At 46.2% G+C, this 24684-nt stretch overlaps 1 protein-coding gene across 2 annotated transcripts in view; it reads right to left on the minus strand.

The window, feature by feature from the left end:
* The window catches only part of GALNT18 (polypeptide N-acetylgalactosaminyltransferase 18), a gene marked incomplete at its 5' end in the record, with an annotated part of 342665 nt that extends 322320 nt beyond the window's left edge, over positions 1 to 20345 (minus strand). For both annotated transcript variants that reach the window (XM_079707503.1, XM_079707502.1), the window contains one exon: positions 20111 to 20345. In XM_079707503.1, the coding sequence (XP_079563629.1) occupies positions 20111 to 20345 (235 nt within the window). The remainder of the gene's footprint in view (positions 1 to 20110) is intronic.
* Between the last annotated feature and the right edge of the window lie 4339 nt (positions 20346 to 24684).

Consider the following 24684-nt stretch of genomic DNA (forward strand, 5'->3'; position numbering starts at 1 on the left):
TTGGATAAATTTATAATAGCTACTTTGAGGTCTGTGGCTGGTTAAGTCCAACAGCCAGGTTCCCTCAAAGATAATTTCTGTTGTCTGCTTTTTTCCTCTTTCTGGCTTACATGTTATCCTGTCTTTGATGTCTTTTAAATTTCTGTTGAAAACCAGACATTTTAGATAATATATTTTAGCCACTCTGGATACTGGTCACCACTCCTGCCCTCCCCTGCCCCAGGACTTGTTTTTATTTACGTATTTGCTTGTTTATTTGTTTAGTGACATAAATGGACTAGCTCAGTGACATCTTTTCCTTGCACAGTGTGCAGTCTCTGATGTGATTCCTTGGAGGGTATATCCTTGGCCCTGTGCACTCCCCCTATTCAATCCCCTGGGATGACAGTGGTTTTAGCAGGTCTTTTTTTTTTTTTTTTTTTTTTTTGTATCTCTTTCACTTATCTCCCTGTTAAACTTCTGGATGGACTGCCTTATTGGTATCACACCCAGCTGTTAGCCTCCACTAACTGCTACCTGATTGCTCTATTATTTTCAACAGTACTTTGAGGCATAAATTGCTCCACAGTCTGATCCACTTAAGTTCAGGCTTCTTTGCAAGGGCAGTCTTTGAGGCCAGTCTTTAAAGCTTGCTTTGACCCCAAGAAGGTTCTTCTCAGATATCTCCTTCTCTGGTTCTCTCTGTTAAATGTCTAGCTGGTGTAGCTGGCCTGCTGTCTCTCATGTTGCTAGTATGATACTACTAGCATCCTCTTAAATACTCACCAATTGCTTTTAGGCTTGAGATTTCTCACACTTTGTTCCAAATAAAGTGGAGAGCTACAGAACTCTGTGTTCTCACAGCCCACCTCTCCCCCGTAGGCAGGATCTCTGTACCACTGCTCTGGAGCTAAGAGTGGGAATGGCAGTCCACTTCTCTCAGTGACATACCTGCTCTATGAGTGGGGTATCAGGTAGGGATGGCAGCCACTAGTCTTCTTGGATTGCCTCTCCTGGCATGGGAACTTCACCCCATGTGTGGGTTGGGGTGTGGACAATTAGGGCCCAGTATGCTTGACCAAGGGTAGAACTTTCTTGCTACAAATGGGGGCTGGATGGCAGAAAGTCCCAGACCTCTTGGCCATGCTTGCATGGAATAAAGCTTCTGCAACACAAAGTTGGGAGAGATAAGAAATAAAGTGTCCTGACCCTCCTGGGGAGAAACTGTAGCCTTAGAATAGGAGCTGGAGGGGAAAGGGAGCCCTGTCTTCCTATCCATATCTGCCCAGAGAAGAGCTTCTGTCTCATTGTGCTCGTGTTCAAGGAGAGAGCAGGTCATGGCTCAAATGTCACAGGTTGTTGATATTCTTACGGAGATATAGTAGATTTTCTTGAATTAGTGTTTCTCCATTTGATGTATGCCCTTAGAACAACTTTCAGAGACTTTAAATGGTTGGAATTTTAAAAATAATTTTCCCCAGTTATGTTTGTTTCACTGGGGAGAGGCTCCACAGAGATCCTCACACTGCCATTCCTGAAGTGCGTCTCCTAACCCCATGTGGTTTGCACTAAAAAATAACCATTTAGGGAACAGCTGGCTCCATTTACCAATGTTGTTTACTTCACTGTGACCATATTTTCTAAATTAAAAATAAGGGGCAGGACTTCCCTGGTGGCATAGTGGTTAAGAATCCACCTGCCAATGTAGGGCACACAGGTTCGAGCCCTGGTCCGGGAAGATCCCACATGCCGCAGAGCAACTAAGCCCATGCGCCACAACTACTGAGCCTGCGCTCTAGAACCCGTGAGCCACAACTACTGAGCCCACGTGCCTAGAGCCCATGCTCTGCAACAAGAGAAGACACCGCAACGAGAAGCCCGCACACTGTAATGAAGAGTAGCCCCTGCTCGCCACAACTAGAGAAAGCCTGCACGCAGCAACAAAGACCCAACCCAGCCAAAAATAAATAAATAAAATATTTTTTAAAAAAGAAAAGAAAAAATAAGGGGCATGTGGTCTGGCAAGGGCTTTGTACTGCTTCCAGGTAGGGGAGTTGATATGGGTAGGTAAACTTTGGAAATAGTAGAATTTACAATTCATTTAGATGGTTTCTGGGGACAATAGATAGAATATTTGAAATTCAGCCACCCCAGAAAACATAGGGATATATAGCTGCTAAAACTCTTGTTCTCCTTAAAAGTTAGAAGGAATTCATGGCTGATACAAAGTCTCCTTTGAAAGGGGACACTTCTAAGTTGTATCTTCCCATCAACGATCTCAATTTGTGTTTGGTGCTTCTCCACACACAACCAATTAATCCTAATGGGAATTCAGCATGGAGAGAACTGGATTCTAAACAAATACCACCCAACAGCCAAGACTAAGTCTTGCCACACAACACCCATCCACCAAGGCTAGAAACACGCTGCTTCGCTTCAACTCTGAATCAGCCACCACCCCAGCATGCAGAATCTAGAGAGTTTTCTGTCTCCCAGGACTTGGGAATTTCTCAGCTGAAGCCTAGGAATATGGAAGTAGGTAAAGGAATGTGGCCTGGCAAAGGGAGGGAAAAAAATAGGATTGTCTCTGAGACTTCATTCTCCAATTTTCCCAAAATCAGACTGAAGTCACCAGGGAAATCTGGTTTTGAAATGATAGACAGCCACAATCCCTTCAGCCATCAGGGTAACACACCCTCCCTGGACATATGCACCTGCCTAACTGCTTGACACTGTGTACAAACTGAATATGCATGATCTTCATGTTATCACAAAGGCTATACTTTTAAATGTTTCTACCCAGTATTTAAAACCCTTTTTCTGTCCTTAAAAAGACGCATAGATTTTACTGGATCGACTGCTATTTGAGACGTCTGGCTAGCCAGGGACTGCATGGACTATGGACTACAGATTTCCAGATCAGGGGAAAGAGGGACAGAAAGTACTGGAGTCAGAGTGATTACAGTATATGGCCAGTTTATTATCTATAGAGTGAATAAGTATGTCATATATGTATAATCATTTTTCAATAACACGTATGGGTTTGATTAATAAGTTAAAAATCCATTTAAAAGCATTACTGAATTTCTGATTATCCTTTGTCACGTGTGGTCTCCACTGACAGGTGGTGACCATGCCAGGTACCTGGCTAGGTTTCAGTTTCAGGACCAGCAAGGTAAGCCAGGCTTACAATTCAGATGACCCATCGTTGAGCCCACGTTGCTAGGGAGAGAGGAGGGACAGAGTGGACAGGCAGTCCGCTTCCGGTCCTAGATACTCTGGGTAGCCTCTGGCGACATCACACCAATGACTGGCCATACCCGAATTTGAGCCGAATCTGTCTGACTTCAAAATCCAGCACCTTGTCTGAGCTGGAAGAGGCAGGGTTGCTGCGTATCAGAAAGCCACTTCTGGGACCAGAACCCAGAGTGCCATTTCAGAGCTTCAAGAAGCTTCCTGGATTTTGCTCCTGTTTTCTCAAACTGGCAAAGACCAAGTGGCCTCCACTCTCAAGGCAAAGAGAAAGTGATAAGGAACTTGGGAAGCTTTTCTGCCCCAGGGAAGAATCAGGCTCAGTGACAGTTTGGTATTAACTAGCTCAGCCATGCAGGGAGGCATAATTAGTTTCCCAGACCAGAGCTTCATTCCACTGGTCCCCCACAACCCAAGGGCTACAGAATCTGTCTGAAATGAAAAGAAAAATAAAATCATCGCTCTCCTCAGCTCACCTATTGGGCTATTGCTCATAGCCACGAGCAAAAGATGAGGCAGCCATCTGTCTGCTGAGGTATAAAAAAGAATGGAATAGTCATTTTTAAATGACATTTTCAATTTTTACCCTATGTCTACTATGCCCTCTTCCACCCTACTGCTTAAATGACTCTTTTCAAATCAAAAATATCAGGGAATAATAGGAAAAGAAAAATTGTAGTAATCCGTGGCTCCTGCTAACAGGCTGCTCTGTCCTGGTGGGCAGAGTCCTAGGAGAAACCTCTTCCTGCCCATGTCCTGGGTGTACAGACTGGAGAGGGTGGGAAAAGCTGTGCTGGGCCTCTGTGAAGACCTACACCCATGGGTGGGTGATTCCCTAGGCAGCCCCCGGGGGACCAAGGGGTCTGGGCTGCCCGATTTCCAGCCCTGCTTCTGCCCATGATGCCCAAGGAATTTCAGCAGTGCAGGAAGGAAAAACCCTCTCCTGACCCTGGAGTTGTCCTCTGAGAGTCCTCTTCCCCCCAGCACACAGTTCCTGCCACCTCTCTCCTGAGGGTGAAAGAGCAAGTCCCAACTCACCACCATCACCCTGGAGACACCCTGAGAGGGCGGGATCCATTCTGAGGTTCTCACAGGCCTCAGGGCAGAGAGGAGGCCGAGTCCACGTGGGAAGTCAAAAGCCAACTTTCCCTTAGCTCCGGGCCCAGAGGAGTTCTTTATCCTTTCTTGGAAATTAAGCTATACTTTCCCCTTCCAATTGACTCTCCATGTATCCATTTAAATGACCTCAACTTTGTCCCTCCTCCTGAAACACAGACACCCTGTTCAGCTGTACATTTTCTGGAATTATTCTCTGCTTTTGGTGCAGGTTTATTTTTTCCCTTCTGTGCCCACAAGATTGCTCTCATTTGAAAGTGACCACAAGTGACAGCTTTATTACAAGAAAGACATTGAGGGTCCCCTGAAGGCTCCAGGCTTTTCTCACCAGCTGATTCCTGGGAGATCGCAGGGCAGGAAAGCACATTTTACACACACACACACACACACACACCACTGAACCACAGCTTCCCTTTGATTAAATCATGAAACAGCAGTGTAAGCTATGAGGGGCCAGGAGAGAAAACCCAGGAGTGCGTATTTTCCTGTCCCTGACCAAGAAGGAGGACAAAGCATGAGACAGCCTCACAGAAGTCACCCCCAAGCCTGGAGGGATGAGAACCAGCTCTTCGGGCACCTGGCTTCCCTTCCAGACAACTTTGAAGCCAGAGACCTGGATGTGAATTTTCTTACTAAGTGGTTTTAGTCAGGCCTGCTTATTTTTTCATTTAGTCACTCAACAAATTCCTACTTAACCCAACTATTGTACATGCCCTACTGGCATGTAGTTTCCAGTGAAACACTGGAAAATGGAAAAAATAGGACCCTGTCTCCACTCGCAAGGAACTCACAGTCCAATGGGAAAGCAGATCAACAGTTACAGTACAGGACAAATTTCTCACCTGTAAAATGGGGCTCGGGATCTTACAGGCTTATTTTAAGGATTAGATAATACATGGAGGATTAAACAGTACCAGACATCTAGTCAGTGCCTGATAAGTGTCAGTTTTTCTCTCTTTTCCTCTCCTTGACACAAGATCTCTACCCCTTCTCCATCTGCACCACTGCGTGGGTTTGAAAAGCTGGGAAGAAGCCTGCTGCCCATATTGAGACTGCATCACCAGGAGCTCCCATGTGCTGCTGGACCTGAAGACAGGTCCTGCTCAGCAGTGCTGTGTCCCCAGTCCTGAAGATGATCCCAGGTGGTGGGGTGCAGGCCCCAAGGACCCAGACAGACCAGGCAGAGGGGACTGGGCCTCCAGCCTCACCACATCTAAAGGAATCTGCCCATCCTTTGTCCCTTTAGCACCTGGCTTCATCTGAGAATATACAACCAAGGATTACTTGCCACTGCAGAAATTTCTTCTGAGATTGAGGGGAGTAACTGGATGCAAAGGGAAACTTTCTAGACCTGATTCAGGACCCTTACATCTCCATCCCAGAATCTCTAGCACGTGGGGCAGGGCCTTCAGGGCGGTCACCTAGTTGCTCTGGGCCTTGGATCTCTCGACACAAAGTTAGAAGGTGAGGATGCTCCTGCTCCTTCCGGGTCTAGCGTGCTCTGATTCTCAATAAAGATCCTTCGGACGAGAGCCTTCACAGTTGACATCTGACTTGAGAACTGCCAAAGTTGGAGGGCTCAACCTTTTTTGCTAATCGACGAGGAAAGAGGGAAGGACTGCATTGAGCTGCACAACACAATACTGTTTCCTAATATTAACCAGGGTGAAATAAGACATTTAATTTTTGATTTACAAAAATCAATGCATACTTTCTGTACTTCTAAAGTAATTACAAACTCAAAAATACTTATGCCTGTTTGGCTAAAAAACAACTAGCTGTTGTTGAAAAACATTCAAAATTCACAATTGTATAGCTTTAGGTATATAAAAGAATCATTTTAATTCTTTTGTTAAGGCAATTATCATCTCCCTACTCATAAGGGACCAAAATAACTCCCACTAATCAAGAAATGGTTCATTGCCCAGGAAGTTTAATAATGATTTAGTACGATTCTCTCTAGCAAAAAAGCAAAACCATCCCTCAGTTTTCTGTCACTAGCAAAGGATCTTTTTCAAAAAAGACTTTAAATAGATAAGTACCAAAAAAAAATGTACTGTGTACCTTCCCAATATGAAACTACATCTATTTCTGAATTGTAAAGAATGTATATTAAAATTATATCATGCAACAAAATGTACATTTTGTAGGGGGGAAAGAAAGAAAAGATTAAATTGAATCTTCCTGACAACTGGCTTAAATCACACCTTCCTGCCTGCAATTGAAATTATAAGTCACACTGCTTTGTGTTAAATCAAATTCACCCCAGCAGGAAGACAGGCTGCTGCGGCTCCAGTTCTACTGGGAGGTGGGTGGAGATGGAGGAAAACATTTCTCTCCTCTAGGAGGCTCTTCTTCCACCAGGGATTTGGGGAAATGAGACTCTCTGGCTAGGTAACTGGACACCTTGCATAACTCTCCCACCAGCCAAGGTTTCGACAAATAGTGCATTCCTGACATTGTCCCCTGCCTACTGCAATGCCAAGTGGGTTTTACAAAACAAATATTTCTATACAAATGAGTGCAGGTCCCCAGGCCAGCAGACTTAGAATTTCAGAGCAATAGTCAAATCAAACTGAGACACTCCAGATGTCTCAGCTGAGAAGCTGTCACCAGCGTGAGGCTGGGCTTCCCTCTAACCTCACTTCTGACCATCTCAGGCTCGTCTTAACCGGAGAAGTCCTTACACACACATCCTGTCTAAATGAACTGAAACAGGGTTCAAGGCTGACAGTCTAGGTGTTACAACCAGAAAATATACTCCTGAGCGTATTTTCTATGCCAGCTCCAAGAGGGAAATGTGGTGGGAAAGAAGGAAAGAGGGAAAGCAGCAAGACTGCAGAAAAGAACGTGTTCCCCGCCCCCATGCCCACCATGTGATAGGCAGGGTGAGGTGCTGTCCTGTACCTCATTTAATCAGCACCTCATTTAATTTAATTTCACCTCATTTAATCCGCACAACTATCCTACAGGGTTTAAGGAGAAGTCGTCCTCATTTCTGTGGTTAGGGAAACTGAGCACAGGGAAGTGAAGAGACTTGCCCAAGGTCACCCAACCTGTAAAGAGCAGCACTGAATCCAACCACTCTACATTTTTTTTCGTACTTCACCATGCTCAACAAGACTCAGGTCTCCCACTTCCAGGCAACTGTTGGTTTTACTTACTGCCTGAACTTGCTCTCACCTAATCTTCCCTACTCCACTCCTCTATATCCTCCTCATTCTTCAAAGATGTGTCATAAGTCCCAGTTCCTCGGTGAAGTCTGTTCTACCGGCACACTCTTCCAGAATTCAACATTAACCCTCATTACATTAGTTAGTTTGCGAAAGATCCTCAACTGTTTCTTGTGTTGTCTTCCTAGCCTGATGATGAGCTTTGCAAAGCAAAGGACTCTGTCCTACATATTTTGTCATTTCCTGACACAGCTGGCACAGTGTCAAGCCCACAAGAGGTGCCTGGAAGCAGCCACAGAACAGCCTGAATTGGTGCCTTTAAAAGCTGGGCTCCTCTGCTCACCCCTTCCAGGGGCTCCCCTTTTCTCCCAGAGCATTTCTCCCACAGTGGCCTCCAAGGCCTGTACAACCTGCTCCCCATCTGGCCCCTCTCTGGCCTCACCCCCCACCCCTTTCTCCCACAGTCACTCTGCCCTGGCCACACTGCTCCCAATACACATACACCAGGTACATTCCTGCCTCAGGGCCTTTGCACTGGTCGTTTCCTCCACGTGCAACTCTTCCCCTTGACAGCGCTCACGCCTAATTTTCTTCAAGTCTTTCCTTATCAGAGAGCACCTGACTACCTAATTTAATTGCAAATCTTTCATGTTTGTGTCTTTGTTCCACTGACATACCCCCAGCATTTACTCAATAAATGCTAATTGGACGAAGGAAGGGAAGAATCTGAGCATGTGACCAACAGAAGGTAGGAGTACCTCCCAGGTCACTGTCAAACTCCAAGCCACAAGAGAGGGGAACAGGAACTTGAAAGCAGGACTGCAGTTTCTCCAAACCATCCCAAGCCTCCACCCCAGGCCCCAGTAAACAGTGCCAGACTTGGGATCCATCTCCAACATCTGCCCACAGAACTAGCAGCCCAATATTATATACACTTGAGCCCAGATATTCCACTTTCTCGATTAAATGGCAATTCCTGGCACACCTGGACATGTCTGCTGTTTCCTCTTTGTGCAGCTCTCCCCTCTATGGCCCCCAACTCAACCGCATGCCCTGAGCCTGGAAGACCCCCCAGTGAAGCTTTGTCCTGAATGAGTGGAGGAGGTGGTCTTGTTCACACTAAGTCTTCTGGAAACTGATACTGCTGGCTGCGAAAAGCCAGGCCTGGAGCCTCTCTCAGCCTTCCACAGCGCTCCGCCCTATCAGCTCCTGGCATGGGCGACCTCCTGCATCTCCAGGGAAGGACACTGACAAAACAGTCACTTGGTAACCCACCTCAGGGCCCTGATACTCTCATGAATCCTTCTTCCAGTCTCATCTACCACCTTTCTCCTAAGAGAAAGGGATGATCCTGTTTTCTCTTAATTAGCATCACTGGAGCAGGAAAAACAAGAGGGTCCCTAGCCCCTCACTAAGGGGCTTGAGAAAGGTAACTTACTAACTGTATCATGTTAATGACAGTCACTGAGACTTGATTTCCTCATCTGTAAAATGGGGGTAATGACATCATCCCCCAGGGTTGCTTACAAAGTTAAAATGAAGTATCACATGTAAAGTATATAATACGTGCTCAACAAATATTAATTCTCTCTCTCTTCCAGTCTCTCCTCCAGATAAGTTGAGACCTATTTCTACAACCCTTCCTCCCTCGTTCTTTTTCCTAAGTTTTGAATCATTGATAAAATTCTCTTTCATCATTTTCCACTGGATTCCCCTTCTAATAAAAATCCTCAGCTTCTGATAAGTTTTTTTAAAGCCTGGCCCAATTATAGACTTGGAGAGTCTACGTCATAATTCCCGCATGTTATAATTTCCTCCATGTTATACTTTCCTCCATATACCCTTTTAGAAAACAAAGCAAATCAGAGGATCAGTTTATTATTAAACTGAGATTTAGAAATGGAAGAAACCAAAATGTTAAAAGACTCTTCTCCAAGCCCCGTGAACTTAGAGGCAGGTCTAAAGCCTCACCCACACCCCTCCCATTCCTCCGTGGCTCCTTCTGTTGCATCAGAGAAATATGATGATGACTAATTAGACAAAGTCTGTCATACTCGTCGAGATCCTCTGAGGCAGGAACCACATAAACACAAGCATCATAACTCCAGTAAAGAGAAACCAGAAAACCCCTCTGCTCTGGGACCCTACCCATCCAGAGAGAAATAAATCTGAAACAGAAGATCAAAAAGGATCTTCCACATGGATAACAGAAAATGTCACCAGCATAAACAGGAAGAGAGATTAGTTCAATAAAGGAATAAAGTCACATCTGTGGGTCTCAAGTAAGATTTTTGCTTACTTTTAACTTCCCAGCATATAACTCACAAGGTTATTAATACGGACTCCTACTGTTGTGGGCAAATAAACAGCTGCTGATGTTTTGTGCCCAAACCACTTTATTAGAGCTTTCCTTTACAGCAATTGTTTTTTTTCCTTTCCAAATCCTGAGAGGCTCAGACAGCTGAAAAAAACAGGGAGCGCTAAGGCAGAATGAATAACAAGGAGGCAGCCTGTGTGGGCAGGGAAAACAGGGCAGGGGCTGCTGGGACCCTCACCGTCCTCTTTACGACTCTTGGACAAAGTCACCGTTCAAGAGCAGAGAACAGAAGACACAGATGTGGTGCAATCAGAAGGGCTGTTTTTGCCACGATGCTAGGAGTTACCATTAAACAGAATCTACCAATGTGAGAAGATGAGGATGACCAAGCATCCAGGTTTGCCCAGGGTTGATGGGCCTCCTTGGACCCAAGAATTTCAGTTTTAAAAGAGTGAAAGTCCTGAGCAAACAGGACAAGTTGGTCACCCCAGGAGCCACATGACTGTGCCAGTGCACGGGAAAGCACTCAGCACTGGGCCTGGCATATTGTAAGTGCCCGAAAGTCACATGTGGAATCTGAATGAGCTCTGGCCTGCAGCTCACACAGTCTGCTTTTCCTACGAGGCCAAGCTCCTGGGGGGGCCACAATCATCCAAGAGAAAGAGCTTTCCAGAGCCTCCGTGCTGGCACCTCACTGCACCTTCCAAACAAGGCCTTCTCCCTCTGGCACCCCAACCCCAAGGTTCCTCACTTACACAAGGACAGACCAAGCCGCCTGCCTGGATCCCTTGAACAAAATCAGCCTCCCGCTTGAACACAATCGTTGACAAAGTGATCTCCCAGTCCCTTCTCTGTGAGACTGTCATCTTCTTTTCACTTCTGGGGAGAGCACAGATGCTGAAGACAGTTTCCCTTCTTGGCTCCACCACCTATCAACTTTGTGACCTGGGGCAACTCAGTCGCTACGTCTCAGTGTTCTCACCTCTAAAACTCTCCCTCACCACGCGGTGATGCAAGAGGGAAGAGATATGGGAACATATGTATATGTATAACTGATTCACTTTGTTATAAAGCAGAAATTAACACATCATTGTAAAGCAATTATACTCCAATAAAGATGTTAAAAAAAAAAAAAGCAATCATTCATGGACCACACCTAGCCCAGTCCCTGACACACAAGGATAGTTCTCTTCCTCCGTTCCTTCTGATACAATCCAGGTTCAATTCGTTACATACCTGTTGCTCTTAAAATAAATCAAGGGTTTGGCTAAGATTCTCATTTGGCATTTCTGTAGCTTTAAATCTCTCCTTAGCTTTCTAACTCCTATAATCATTGGCCCAAGCAATTTTGTACTGTTCTCCTAAGTCCTCATATGCCACTAGCATGAAACTTATAAGCCCAAGTTTCAAACCCTGTCCTGCCCAGGTCCCTGAATTGCCTTCCCTCTCCTCCAGGATCTCAGCTGGCTTTCACTCTAAGTCCCCAGGGGACACAGATGGGTGAGCAAGTCAGACCAGTGAAGCTAAACAAGGTACCAGAGCTTAAGATGTAGCACCCAACCATCTCAAACAGGTGCTCCACTCAGAATCTTAAACTCTGGACATTGGTGGAATGAACCCATTCATGCCAAAGAGTTGGTCTAAGCCTCCTCTTTGGGCATCATTTTCCATTGTTCTCATCTGTCCTGAGGAGATGGGTGCTGATGCCACTTCTCTGGATCTCTCCAAACACTATTTTTGTCTTATAAAGGACAGTGATAATAAACATAGCCCAACAAGGTATGTCTGCCAGCTCCAGTACCATTTTAGCAATGCCATCATAGAGGAAGTCTGTCACTATCTCACTGGGGCTGGACACTTAAGGTTTTCCACTGGCATCGTTAAGGGTAGCTTCATCTCCCCAAAGCAAACCTTCACAAAACTGAAACTGATTGTTGGGCAGTGAAAGAGAACTACATCTCAGAAATGCATACCCACTGACTGGGAGGGTCTGTCCTAGCAACATATTTTAATCTATAATTGTGTAGCTAGAAAAAACTACCAAAGCATTAGTGTTCATAGAATCAGGAATCCTCTTGCATAAAGCTCCAGTTGGCTGCATTCAGCTGGGTCCATAAAGAGTACATAGACCCACACAGAAGATTCCACAACAGCAGCTGTTCCCAGTTGCTGTCACAACATATTGTATGTTAGAACATTTGTGCGGTAATTTGTTATTAACAATAATTTAAGCACCAAAGTGTATGAATGATTAAGGTTAACTATAAATTGAAGGAATTTCAAGGTTATCAGATTCTCTTGCATATTAATATGCTTTCTTAAGTGGGAGAAAAAGGGATGGAGTGCGAATGAATACAACATGTTAGGACACGCATCATCCTGGCCCTGCCCTGGGGCGTGTGCCCTGCATGTGAAGGCATGTGTGTGAGGAGAGGGGAAATATTGAAAATGCTTGTGCTCAAGCATTGCATTGTGGAATGGCACTAACTCTGACCCTGAAGGCAATGTGAGATTTGATAAGATGACAACTGTAGGCACAATGGAATAATCAAATCTCTGCAGAATTCAAGACACTCCAGCCCTAGGGAGACTTTCAAGGCCAGCATAAAAAGTGCAACCCACCATTCATAGAATCTAGACCATCAACCAGCAGACCTAACCCACTCTGCCCCTTGCTTTCTACCACAGTGCCCGTCCCACATTTACACACTTCTGCCCCTCCAACTTCATGCATAATCCTCTCTCTCCCAAAATTCCACCTTGGTGCCTTCTGACTACATTCATCACTCATATTCAGCTTGGTGTTTCCCCAAAGGACTTTCTGTGCAATATCACCTCCATCTGGACTGCCCTCCTACATGCTTCTCACAGGGCAGCCTATCTGTCCTAGTCTCCAGAATTGAACCCAAGCAATGAAACAGGGCAACAATCCTAAAGAGACCCCCAAGCCCCAAATCAAAGCAGTAGCCCATTCAGCTTTCCAAGTTAAGTCAGAAATCCTATAGGATGGTAATGAAGATGCTCCAGTAACCCTGTATGTGGCTCTGGATCCCATAAGCATCTTTGCAAAAACACAGACCAGCCAAACCCAAGGAAGTGAAGTTGAACTTCAAGGCCCTCACAAGCCAGAAAACCAGACTGTGGCTCTGCGACATTTCATTCTGAATTCTCCTTGAGATTCTATATCAACCTACTTATCAAGGGCAAATAACAATTTATGTCAAGTGAGTGGGAAAGAATGTGGAATTCATTTATTTTACAGCCTACACACTTCTGGATAAAAATGAAAATTCTCTGGCCATGCGAAAAAGTTGTATTCTTTGGCAAGGCTTTTCTACTCCATGTAGATGTGGTCCTGGGCAATTAATACAGATAACTGGGCTCAATCTCTAAATTTTGCTATTGAACTCTCTCAAAATATCAATCTCTGTTACTAATATAATTTTACATGCCACAGTTCATTCTGAAGGACAAATCGGTTTACTCTTTAAATGACACCCTTTCCTCAGATAATCTCCAAGCATTTAGCATATCCTCTTCTTTACAACCCTGCCAAGTCCGGAATCAGATGAGAAGGACACCAGCCAATTCTTAGTGACATCCAAAAGCCATAGGGGACAGAAAAAAAAAAAAAATCTCCCAACATCCAGGCCTTGGATATTTTCTGATTTTTAGGAACCATATATGCGTTTGTAAATCTTGGTGAGCAGCCTACTGTTACTGGCCTGATGTACATTAATATGCACATAACATGCCTAATAAAATTTTAGGAAACAAAAGCAGTTAATAATCCATTTCTCCCATTGTTGGAATGATCTTGACTCAAAGAAGTAAGATAATGGATTTAGAAATTAGTCATATAATGTAATACACGATTAATCATGGTATTCAGAAGGGTAAATAGATGTTAGAAGAACACCACCCAGGAATTCAATATCCTTTTAGATTTGTTTACTCTCTTGAATTCTTTATGCTACCATCATCCCTCTCAAAAATCTAACACTCTGATGTTTCCTTTCTCCCAAAACAGTGATTTGCAACCCTTTCTTTAAAAAGAAAGCATAGCCCTTTTAAAAATGAAATATTTTACAGAATTCCAAATATAAGACAGATGAAACAGGAACAACATTGGTTGCATGGAGGGGAGAGAATGGGTACCGGCGGGGTCCAAGAGACCTCACTTGACCCTTTTATTTCTTTTTTTCTTTTTTAATTTATTTATTTTATTTATTTATTTTATTTATTTATTTTTGGCTGCGTTGGGTCTTTGTTGCTGCACGCTGGCTTTCTCTAGTTGCGGCTAACAGGGGCTACTCTTTGTTGCGGTGCACGGCCTTCTCACTGTGGTGGCTTTTCTTGTTGCGGAGCACAGGCTCTAGGTGCACAGGCTTCAGTACTTGTGGCACGCGGGCTCAGTAGTTGTGGCTCACGGGCTCTAGAGCGCTAGCTCAGTAGTTGTGGTGCACAGACTTAGTTCCTCCGCGGCATGTGGGATCTTCCTGGACCAGGGCTCGAACCTGTGTCCCCTGCATCAGCAGGTTGATTCTTAACCACTGTGCTACCAGGGAAGCCCAACCCTTTTATTTCTTAAGTCCCAGGACAAACCTTCCAGAAGCTTGGGGTTCCTGGGGACAGAGTTTGAAAATCACTACCCTAAGGCATATGTGTAAAGCAAAAATTATGTATATAAAATAGAACAGAGGCATAATATATATTTCATTAATTAATTAATGATATCTGGAAATAAAACATATATATAAAATACACAAATCGCAAACACTGATATCCCAAGAGGAAAAGCTGGCAAAGGACACCAATACGAGGTTAAAACAAATATAGGGCTGGGGAGAAGATACTAAGTTCTACAGTAATCAAAGAAGTACAAAGCAAAAGAATAGAACATTTGACAGTGGTTACATCTGCCCAGAAAAAGTTGAAGGACAGCACCCAATGCTGGCCAGCCTCCGTGAAACAGGTACAATAATACATTGCTATTGGCTGTATAGAAAGACTCTCCTTTTGAAAAACAACCTTTCACAAAAATGTTCATATTCTTTGAATCAGTAGTAATCCCACTTCTGGAAACACATCATTAAAATCGTACAGAAGAAGAACACGGTGAAGTGAAGATGTTTATTTCTGCGTTAATTATAATAGAAAAGCAAATGTTCAGTAACAGGCAAGTGGTTAAATCGATAATGGTATATTGATGGTGCAATATTATGCAGTCACTAAAAATACAGTAAAATTTCTCTTTAAATATCCTCCACTTAATCACCTCTCCAGATGAAGCATGCTTTCATTCTCTCCATGAAAAACAAAACAAAACCAGGTTGCCTTTGTCCCTCTGTGTCAGCTTCTCTCTCCCACCCCATTCACATCTCCTGCTAACAACTGAGTAATACTCCTACCAAGAGTCCACTGGGTTTGTTTCCAAATGTGTTTAGACTCTTGGTACTTGTCATTGTAACAGCATAATTTAATTACATATTATATAAACCAATGGAATATCATTGCTAAAAAGAAGAGAGTTGTTTCTAAGAAAATTAAAGCCTTGGAAAGACTTATAAAGTTAGTGACATAAATAGCAGTCAAATTACTCGTGAACAAAATCACTGCAAAAGACCAGACAAAAGTCATAAAAATTTAGGCTACTACACTGCTTCATAAGCATCTTCAAGTTCTCAGTGAATGTTAAAGAAAACAGAACTAGAAATCAGACTTTGTAAACAGCACCTTATGGGAGTGGTTCATTCAAGGAAGATGATCAGAAAGGCAATGGGCAGACCCAGCCCAAAGACAAAGCCTTGGCCTTACATCAAAAGGCTGACAAATAAATGCACATTTTGAATAATATTAAAACAAAATATTTAATGCATGTATGTAAAATTTTGTTTTATTCTCCTCTTCAACCAGTTTCTCAATAAACTGACTAACTTAAACCCCAACTGTGTTGAATAAGAAGGATTCTATTGTCCTTTAAAAACGAGTTCACTACAACAGGGACCAGGAGTGTCTTCATTCACCACTGTATCCAATTTCAGCTCCCCAGTGTGTTGCCTGGCACATACTAGGTCTCCAATAAATAAGGACTAAATCGATAAACTATGTAGCAAATATGGAAAAACTGCTTCTAACAAAAAGCAAACTGAGGAAAGCAGAATATTAAATTACATGTAAACCATGACTACACCTTCATTTTTAAATACGGAGGCAGATGGACAAAACTAGAAGGCAATGCTCAAAATACAAAACAGTTGTTTTAGGTTAGAATGAATTGGAGGCAATTTTATACATTTTAAAATATTTTCTTCAATATTGGCACATTCTTTTACAGATTCAAAAAGATACTCATCAAAAAAAAAGAGGGGCTTCCCTGGCGACACAGTGGTTGAGAATCTGCCTGCCAATGCAGGGGACATGGGTTCGAGCCCTGGTTTGGGAAGACCCCACATGCCACGGAGCGACTGGGCCCGTGAGCCACAACTACTGAGCCTGCGCATCTGGAGCCTGTGCTCCACAACAAGAGAGGCCGCGACAGTGAGAGGCCCACGCACCGCGATGAAGAGTGACCCCCACTCGCCACAACTAGAGAAAGCCCACGCACAGAAACGAAGACCCAACACAGCCAAAAATATATTAATTAATTTTTTAAAAAAAGACGTTTCGGTTTCTACTGGACTTCCACAATAAGAAGTGAATCCACATTTCCATTTCCTAAGCTCTCCAACACTTCAGCCTCGTTCAGCACTTTCTACTTAACCCACTGCACCACCTCCAGCAATCCCATCTTTCTCCTCCTAAGACCAAACGTGTACTAACACTAATCTTGTGTTTCCAATCTATCAGGATGCTATTTTTAAAATCTAGAGTTATCCACCCTCTCATTTACCATCTATCTGGTTAAAAAAAATTATCAAAACTCTAATTTACATTCCCAAGAGATTCCCAAACACCATCTAATTAAATCATTCAATCAGAAAACAAATTAAAATGAACTACCACTGCAACCCCCAAGAGGAAAATAAACTTTTCAGTCATGACTGGAATGTAGCTTTAGGGTGACACTCCAAAGCCTCTTCTAATTGCAAGTCCTATGGAGCATCCAGCATAACATTCTGTGACATTTGCAGCTTCCAAGACAACTTTCCTTCCAAAGCAAAGAGGAGCCTCCAAAGCAAAACATAGTCGTTTGAGAATGGAAATGCTTTTATTATTGACTAACCAGTGCACTGGGGACCCTCACTGTGTACCCATTCATTCATCCACTCGTCCATCCAACACGTACTCTCTGAGGAATGTGCCAGGAACTGTCCTGGGTGTTCCACGAACACCTTTTAAGTGAATGTAACCTCTGCCTTTTGGCATGAAACAAAACAGAACCCAGAGATTCCTGAGTTTAACTATGGAAGAGTCTCCAAGTGGAAAGGCTATGACTCCATCATCCCTCAGCCACCCTCTGAAGTCTCTAAGTCTGACACCCACTCCCACCGTCAAGTGACTCCAGGAGAGCACTGTTGCCCCTGTGACCCTCTGGTCCTCTTAAGAGACAGTATAGTATGTGGTTAAGAACACAGATCCTGAAGCGACATTAGCTGGGTTTAAATCCCTGCACCTTAGGCAAATCATATAACCTCTCCGTCTATAAAATGGAGCTAATATACCTACCTCATAGGGTGAGGAGGATTAAATAAGTCAGTATACATAAAGCACTTAAAATAATGCCTGGCACATAGCAGCTGCTCTATAATTTTTAGCTACTATTATTATCATCCCTATTCCCCCTCAGCTCAGCAGAGTAAACGGGATGGCTCAAAATGCTCTACTAACTAGAGGAAACTTGACAGTGGAATACACACAATCAGCCCGTATCATCAAGGACAAGCCTTTGACCTTTTCCTTTCCCACCCTCTGCCTTCAGAGAGCTGCACTTGGCCAGTCCCAAACATAGTAGGCCCCTTACTTAAGGAGGTAAATCCCTAAATTTAAATTCCCCAAATACTAGCTCAGGGATGGCTCCAGCACCACTGGGGGAGCTGTCACTAGTCATGGCTATGCCATCATGGCACAACCAGCCAAGCACCCTCTGCCCTCCCCCTGCTTCATGGCTAGTCTTTCCCAAATCATTGACCCTTCCCCAAGCCACTAGGGGTTGTGGTTTCTGCCTTTCCGCCTGAGAATCTGGTCATTTCTGAATATCTACGGGACCCATAACACAGTCATTGCACATACACGAGACAACTGGAGCAACACATGTTTTAAGAATCCTGCCCCCTCTTATTTTCCTGTCTCTCTCAATTTTTTCAGGTATATATTTGAAAGTTCCGAACAAGGCATAGCTATAAGATTTCTTGGGAGCAAAAGCACAAAGCCTCTTTTCACCTTCCACACTGCACTCATTTTCATGTACAGCCTTATAAGTCATGTGACACGGTCCACATTCTACATGATAGGGGTGCATCTGGGATGAGCTCATGGGTTAATAATGTCTCCTCACTGCTTCCCAAAGTAGTACCTTGCTCACCTCCTCCCTGACCAGATAAGAAAGCACAAGAGAATCATTTTCCAGGAACATAAACACACACACACCACACATACACACACACAGAATCTGTGAATGAAAATCTCTTAAAATCTGTGGGCAAACTGGAAATGTCAAAGTAAGGTATGGCCTGTGTCTCCCTGGGAACATTCTGAATCACCCTGGAGCAAACACTGTACTTCTATTGCTGACTAATTGTCCATCTGGACCCATGGGATGGAAAAGGACAAGGAACACAGCAACAGGCACCATCAGATAGATAAACTGGTCTGCCACGCAAGCCCAGTGGCAGGCTGAGAGGCAGGTATGAAGGAGAGCTGTGAACGGCGTCCTTTTCTGGGGAAGTGTCAGAGCCATGAACTTGTTTTGAAGCCATCAGTCAGTCAGGAAGCATCATGGATACGCATACCTCTCCTGCACTCACCTGAACCTCCCCCTGGGAAGGAAGTATTCTGTACACGTGGGGAAACAAACCAAATGTAGAGAGAGCATCTGTCCCCACGACGGCAGGGGCAGCAGATGCAAGGGTTGGATCCTGACACCCATGTGTAAACAAAAGAGAGTGCTCCTGGGGGAGAAATATTCAACCAGATAAGAGTGCCAAGGTCTGCCGGGTGCTGAAACGAGGGCCTAGCAGGCCTGCCAGGTTTACAGGTGAACTAGGCTCAGCTGGCCCTGCCCTGCCCTTAAAAAGCTGACATGCCTGATAGAAAACAGGTGGAGCAGAGGCGAAGAAACGAGAAATGTGAACGTGAGACACGGGCATGTGTGCGCACACATGGCCGGCAGGGCCCAGAGCTCTCTATCCGCTGCCTCTGACAGCTCATCGGACAGGGTCGCCTGGGAAGAGCGCTCCGTACCCCATCCTCCCCTTGGTCCCAGCCCTGGCCTCGAGCGCAGTCACCCGGCTCAGCCTTAGACTCCAGACCTACCACGCGCGGGTTTGTCTGCTCTGCCCCAGCCGCTCCCTGGGCCTGGAAGTGGAGCTACCGGAGGGAATGGCCTTCACGGCAGCACGGGGCGGGTTCTCGCGGTCCTGGCCGGAGGCACCAGCGCAGTGGACAGAGCTCCAAGCTCCCATGCTTTTCCCCCGCGCCAACACCTGCTCCTGGAGAGGGTCTTGGACCCGCGGGTAGTGGTGGGAGTGGGGACCGGTAAGGTTCAGACAGCACTCTTAGCCACAGAGCCCCCTGCACTTCCAACAGCCTACAGGCCGCTCACGGCGTGGCTGGAGCTGCGCAGTCTTCCTAGCTCCGGCTCGTCCCGAAGCCTGTGGGTCCTAAATGGCAACGGCGGGGGCCGCTCGGGCATCTCGCCGTAGGCCCTACAGCGGCCAGATGAGCTCGATTGCCCCCGCGCGCTCCCTTGTACACCCACCAACATTCACACGTACGCACACCTTGAACTGGGCCTGTGTGCAACCCCTCGAGCAACCAGCCGGTAGCCACACGCACACTGGGACTCGTGCGCAGCGCGCCACCACGCCGCCAGCGAGCTGCACACACCCGCTCGTGGAGCCCCGCGCACACACGTGTGCCCTGGAGAAGCGCGCAGGCCGCAGACACTGAGGGTCCCGCTCTCAGGCAAGAGCGTACACGCAGCCCCCCAAGCGTCTGCGGACTCAGAGCCCCGCAGTCGCTCGAGAGATGCCTACCAGCCCCAGCGCACCCCGCACCGCTCTGGGCACTCCCTGGCCCCGTGGGCGGCCCAAGTTTCCCGGGGCGTCCGTACCTTGGATATGCTGCTTGATGACATTCTCCAGGTGGTCCAGCCGTTCAATAATCTTCAAGGTGTCCCCTTTGTCTTCCTCCAGCTTCTTGTCGGGTGCCGGCTCCTGTCCCCGCACATACACGCTGGCGATGTAGTTGGTGACCCAGCCCACGTAGAGCAGACAAATGATGTTGGTCATGCCGCTCAGGATCACGCAAGTGGACACCAAAGTTTTGGTCTTCCTGGTGCACACCATTCTGGGCTCCCTCCTCCATATAGAGCTCCCCGGGGCCCCTCCTCTTTGCGCACCCCGGACTCCGCTGTGCTCACACCCCCTAGCACGCCTCCGGCCGCCGGGCGCCCGAGCACCTAAGTCCCGACGTTCTCCAAAGCCCGGACCGCTGGCGGTGGAGCCGCGGTGCCCAAGTTTGGAGCTCCCGCCGCTGGTCGCCCGGAGAGCTTGACAAAGGAAATGAGGTGGATTTTTTCTTCCAAATTAAAAATCTCCGAGCCCTTCTCGGAGCAGTCGCGGGTGGTCTGCAGCCGCGCGCCCTGATACGCACGTCTGGGAAACTTTGCCACAGCCTGGGTCCGCGGCCGCGCCGCTTCCCATCGCCAGGCGCCGAATGCCTTGGCGGTCCGACCGGCCCGCACTGCTAGAAGGACAGCGGCGGCAGGGAGAGCCGCGGACACAGCGGCCCGGCCCCCTCCGAGCGACAAGCGCCGCCACCAATCGCGCTCCGGCTCGGGAGAGGGGCCGGGGCTGGGCGGTCGCGGACCAACTGGGAGGGCGCGGGGGGCGGAGTCCGGCCCCCCGGCCCCACCTGCTGGCCGCCCTTGGCCCCCGCCCTCCGGGGACGCTCCAGAGCCTCCGCCCGCGCCCGCGCCCGCGCTGGCTGCCCCGGACCAGAAGCTCCCGGGGAGGGCGCGCCGCCAGTCCCAGCCCTAGGTCGGCAGATTCCACCTCTAGGGGGATTCCACCTCTTGCTCTTGCGCAGAAACCTCCAGTCTTCGGAGGTCGCTCGGTTCAGCGCTCTTCACTCCACCCGGCCGCGGGGCTTCTCGCGCTGATCCCACCGGCCGGCTCCTCGACCCTTTTTCTGGCTGCCAGGACGCAGAGAGGGCAGGGAAGCGTGGGCCGGGTCGCCTGTCCTGTCTTGCCCTTGATCAGGCCCCGTGGGCGTCCACTTCTTCCTTGGCCTCACTTCGACCTCCACCCTGTCAGCCGGCTTCCTGGGTATCTCCAGACTCGGCAGCTGTCAAAGGAGCCAACCCTGTTAGGACTCTCTCAAAAAGATTCTGGACCACCACCACTACCATCCCCCTGGCTAGATTTTTTAAAGTCTGTGAGGCTCCCAGGACAAACTGTGTCTTGTAACCCCAGTTGTCATTTATGTGGGACCAGGCTCATCCCAGTATGTATAGAGATCCTGCACAGAAATATCCCCGGGGGTTTAAGCTCTCTGTGAACTGTTAAGTCCCTGTACATGCTGTTTGTGATTGATGTTAGGGAGGAGAGAAATGTGCCTGACAGTAGAGGGGCGTGGCTGGACTCCAGTGACTGACACTACTTTGTTTGTTATTAAAGCAAATATTTATTCCTGTTATCCCCTTCTGCTGAACACTCACTTCTTCTCAGAACCTGAATAAAATTCCCTCAAAGACTTTTAAAAACACAGATTTCTATCCTCTTCTCCATCTGTGGAGTGCATCTTCCTGTCCTGAAGAATGTCGCTTTGTGTGCCAGCACTCCAACCAGCCGTGGTCCTGGTACCCAAGGTGGCTCCCTCATGTGATGTCTTCTGGATTCAGGGAACTGCCCTGGTAAAAGACAGGAGGCACAAAACCAACGAAGGGGCACTTTATGGACATCAGCCAGGAGCCCTTTAACCAGTGCTTTGCTTACAATAACTCCCCAAAGATGCTGTGAAAACAGACACCAACTAGAGATCTTGGAAGATTTCTCTTTACCCATAGCTGGGAAAGAGAACAATAGGTGTGTGTCGGATAGAGAGTAGAGAAGGATAGTATGCATGAGTCGATATGTATGCGAAAAGAAAGTACAAACTATTTCTGAAAAAAAGTCAAGGTACAGAAATCTGCATCCATGAGGGAATAAAACTTGCTCTCCCTTTCTTTTCCTCTGGAAGTATAATCAGGTCACAAATGGAGGATCTGGACTTTCTTCTGATTGGATGAATTTACAAGCAATGGCCTTGAGTACAGCTAATGGCAAAGGTCTAATTATTCCTTCTGTTCCATACTCTCTCCCAGGAGGAGGCCTGGAAGTTCAGCTCTTCCCAGGATCTTCCTAAACCACCACACACAGGGCTGGACAGAGAGGAGCAATACTCATTTTTCACATTCTTAATGGAAAAAAAAAAAGTTTAAAAATAAGGTTCAAGGAGAAAAAGTGGATTGTGTGACCTTACATTTTGGTCCAACTGGTCCTGTCATATAATTGTGGAGGGGCTGAATGCAACAAAAGAAGAATGAGGAACAGGCTCTTCTCTCTGAAAGGTCACAAGGTGGAGCTGAGCAGTTCAAAGAATATTCACTGGAGGTGCAGCCAGTCTCCACGACTCTAATCCCACATCCACCACTTATTATGTGAGCTTGGACGAGTTTCAAAACACCAATGGGGCTCAGTTTCCCCTTATGTCAAATGTAAACAATACTTGCTGAAGAACTGGTTGTGAAGATTAAAAGAGAGAATGCACCAGAAAGGGTTTCATTAGTGCAGGATGCATAGTGGGTGCTCAGGCATGTGAGGTTTCCTTCCAGGATATGGTGAACTCTATGGGGTTCCTTGAACTCCATTTGCTGTTTAGCAATACTTTGTTTCCCCACCGACCAATATCAGTTCTCTCTCCCCTAATGGAAGTTAAAAGGAACTAAAACTTTAGGCAGCAAGGTGCTTGTCTTGCCTAGCTGAGCTCCAGCACATTGACTTTCTATTTATAATGTCTGTCTTCACCATCAGCAGGGCAGTGATCTGCATAGGTTGATAGGATGTTCAAATGGACAGCTCGTTTCAGGGACTTTTGCCCCCAGGACCCCCTAATTCCCACTCAAGACCCCTGATTTCTTGTTTTTAAACAAGTGAATTGGATGGGAACACAAAGACTTAGAAAGATTTCACAGTCACGAGGACAGAAAAGAGTTAGCCTCTATGGAAGCCCTCCTATAAACAATGCCTGGGTAAAGATTCATTTCTCTGACCCTCATTTCCATGACATTCAATCCAATAAGTAATTATTGAGCCCCTGAGGTTTTGTCTGAATGACCAGTTGCTCTGGGCCCTGCCCAGGTTACTGCAAACATGTGGATATAAACTAAGTCTCACAGTCTCAAGATGGCCCTCTTTTCTGAGCCTGGAAAGCTGCTAAAAATCATCAGGGGATCACTGTGAAGTTAATCAGATAATGGATGTGAATGGGCCTAGCAGAGACTCTAGTACAATATATTTCTTTAAACTTATGCCTAGAATTTGAACCTAGGGTCTCCTTCTACTGCTGCAAGAGGAAAGTGAGTACCGTGAAGAAACTACACAAGCAGCTAGAGATCCTTGATAGGGTCTTTGCAGCACAACCTTTGGATTTTACCCATCTTTTACACTGGGTAGGCAGCTGCCCTCTTGAGGTGATTTGGGGGGCGGGCAAGTAGGACTTCTTACCCACAAGTATAGCCACTCTATCATGCCAAAAATACTGGCTACATTCAGAATATCTCTGATACCAGGGTTGGAAAAGCCAGCCATTCATGGAATTTAACTACTAGTTGATTACATTCTTAGTGGGGTACCCTGATTTGAGGGCTAAAGAGGAGCAGGGTACCAATCTTGGCCAGTGGCAAGTCACTCATCAGAGAGTGGTGTCAGTGGTCAACTATACCCACCAGATGGCAGCACTATGCAAAGCCTTGGGGCCAGAGGTGCCAACTGGGATTTGGGGGCTACAGGGGAAAAATGAGCCTTGACAGTGGAAAGTCTCAGTCCCTGGGCTGGCTACATGGGAAGTGGGTTTTCCAGATCCCTAGGAGAACAGGGATTACTAGCAGGGCTTCCAGCAGGGAGGGATACAAGTTTCAGAGACAAAGGCTGCAGAGAAACAATAGATCCAAGACTGGATTCTGCCAAGCCACAGGAGTGAGATGCTATTGACAGAAAAGGCACACTTCTGAGGGCAGGATGGTGAACAAAGTGAGGAATGTTTGTTTAGTACTCACATTCTGTCAGGCCTAGTATTTTTCACATGTTGTCTCTTGAGCATAGACTAAGGAATCCAGAGAGCTGGATTCATATTCTAGGTCTGCCATGTACTAGTATGATCTTGGGCAAATTACTTAACCTCTCTGTGCCTTGATCTCTTAATCTGTAAAATGGGAATAATAATAATAATAATACCTACCTCCTCCTAACAGGGATGTTGTGAGCATCAGATGAACTCATGTATATAAGGCACACTGAAGGCACTATATAAGTATTGGCTATTGTTATTTTTACCATCTCTGAGCACCAAGGTATTTGAAAGGTCAACAAAAAGAGAGACAAGCCACCCAGAGAGAACTTTCCTCTAACTAGGAGGAAAAGGTCC

The sequence above is a fragment of the Hyperoodon ampullatus genome (assembly GCF_949752795.1).
Source record: "Hyperoodon ampullatus genome assembly, chromosome: 7".
NCBI lineage: Eukaryota > Metazoa > Chordata > Mammalia > Artiodactyla > Ziphiidae > Hyperoodon > Hyperoodon ampullatus.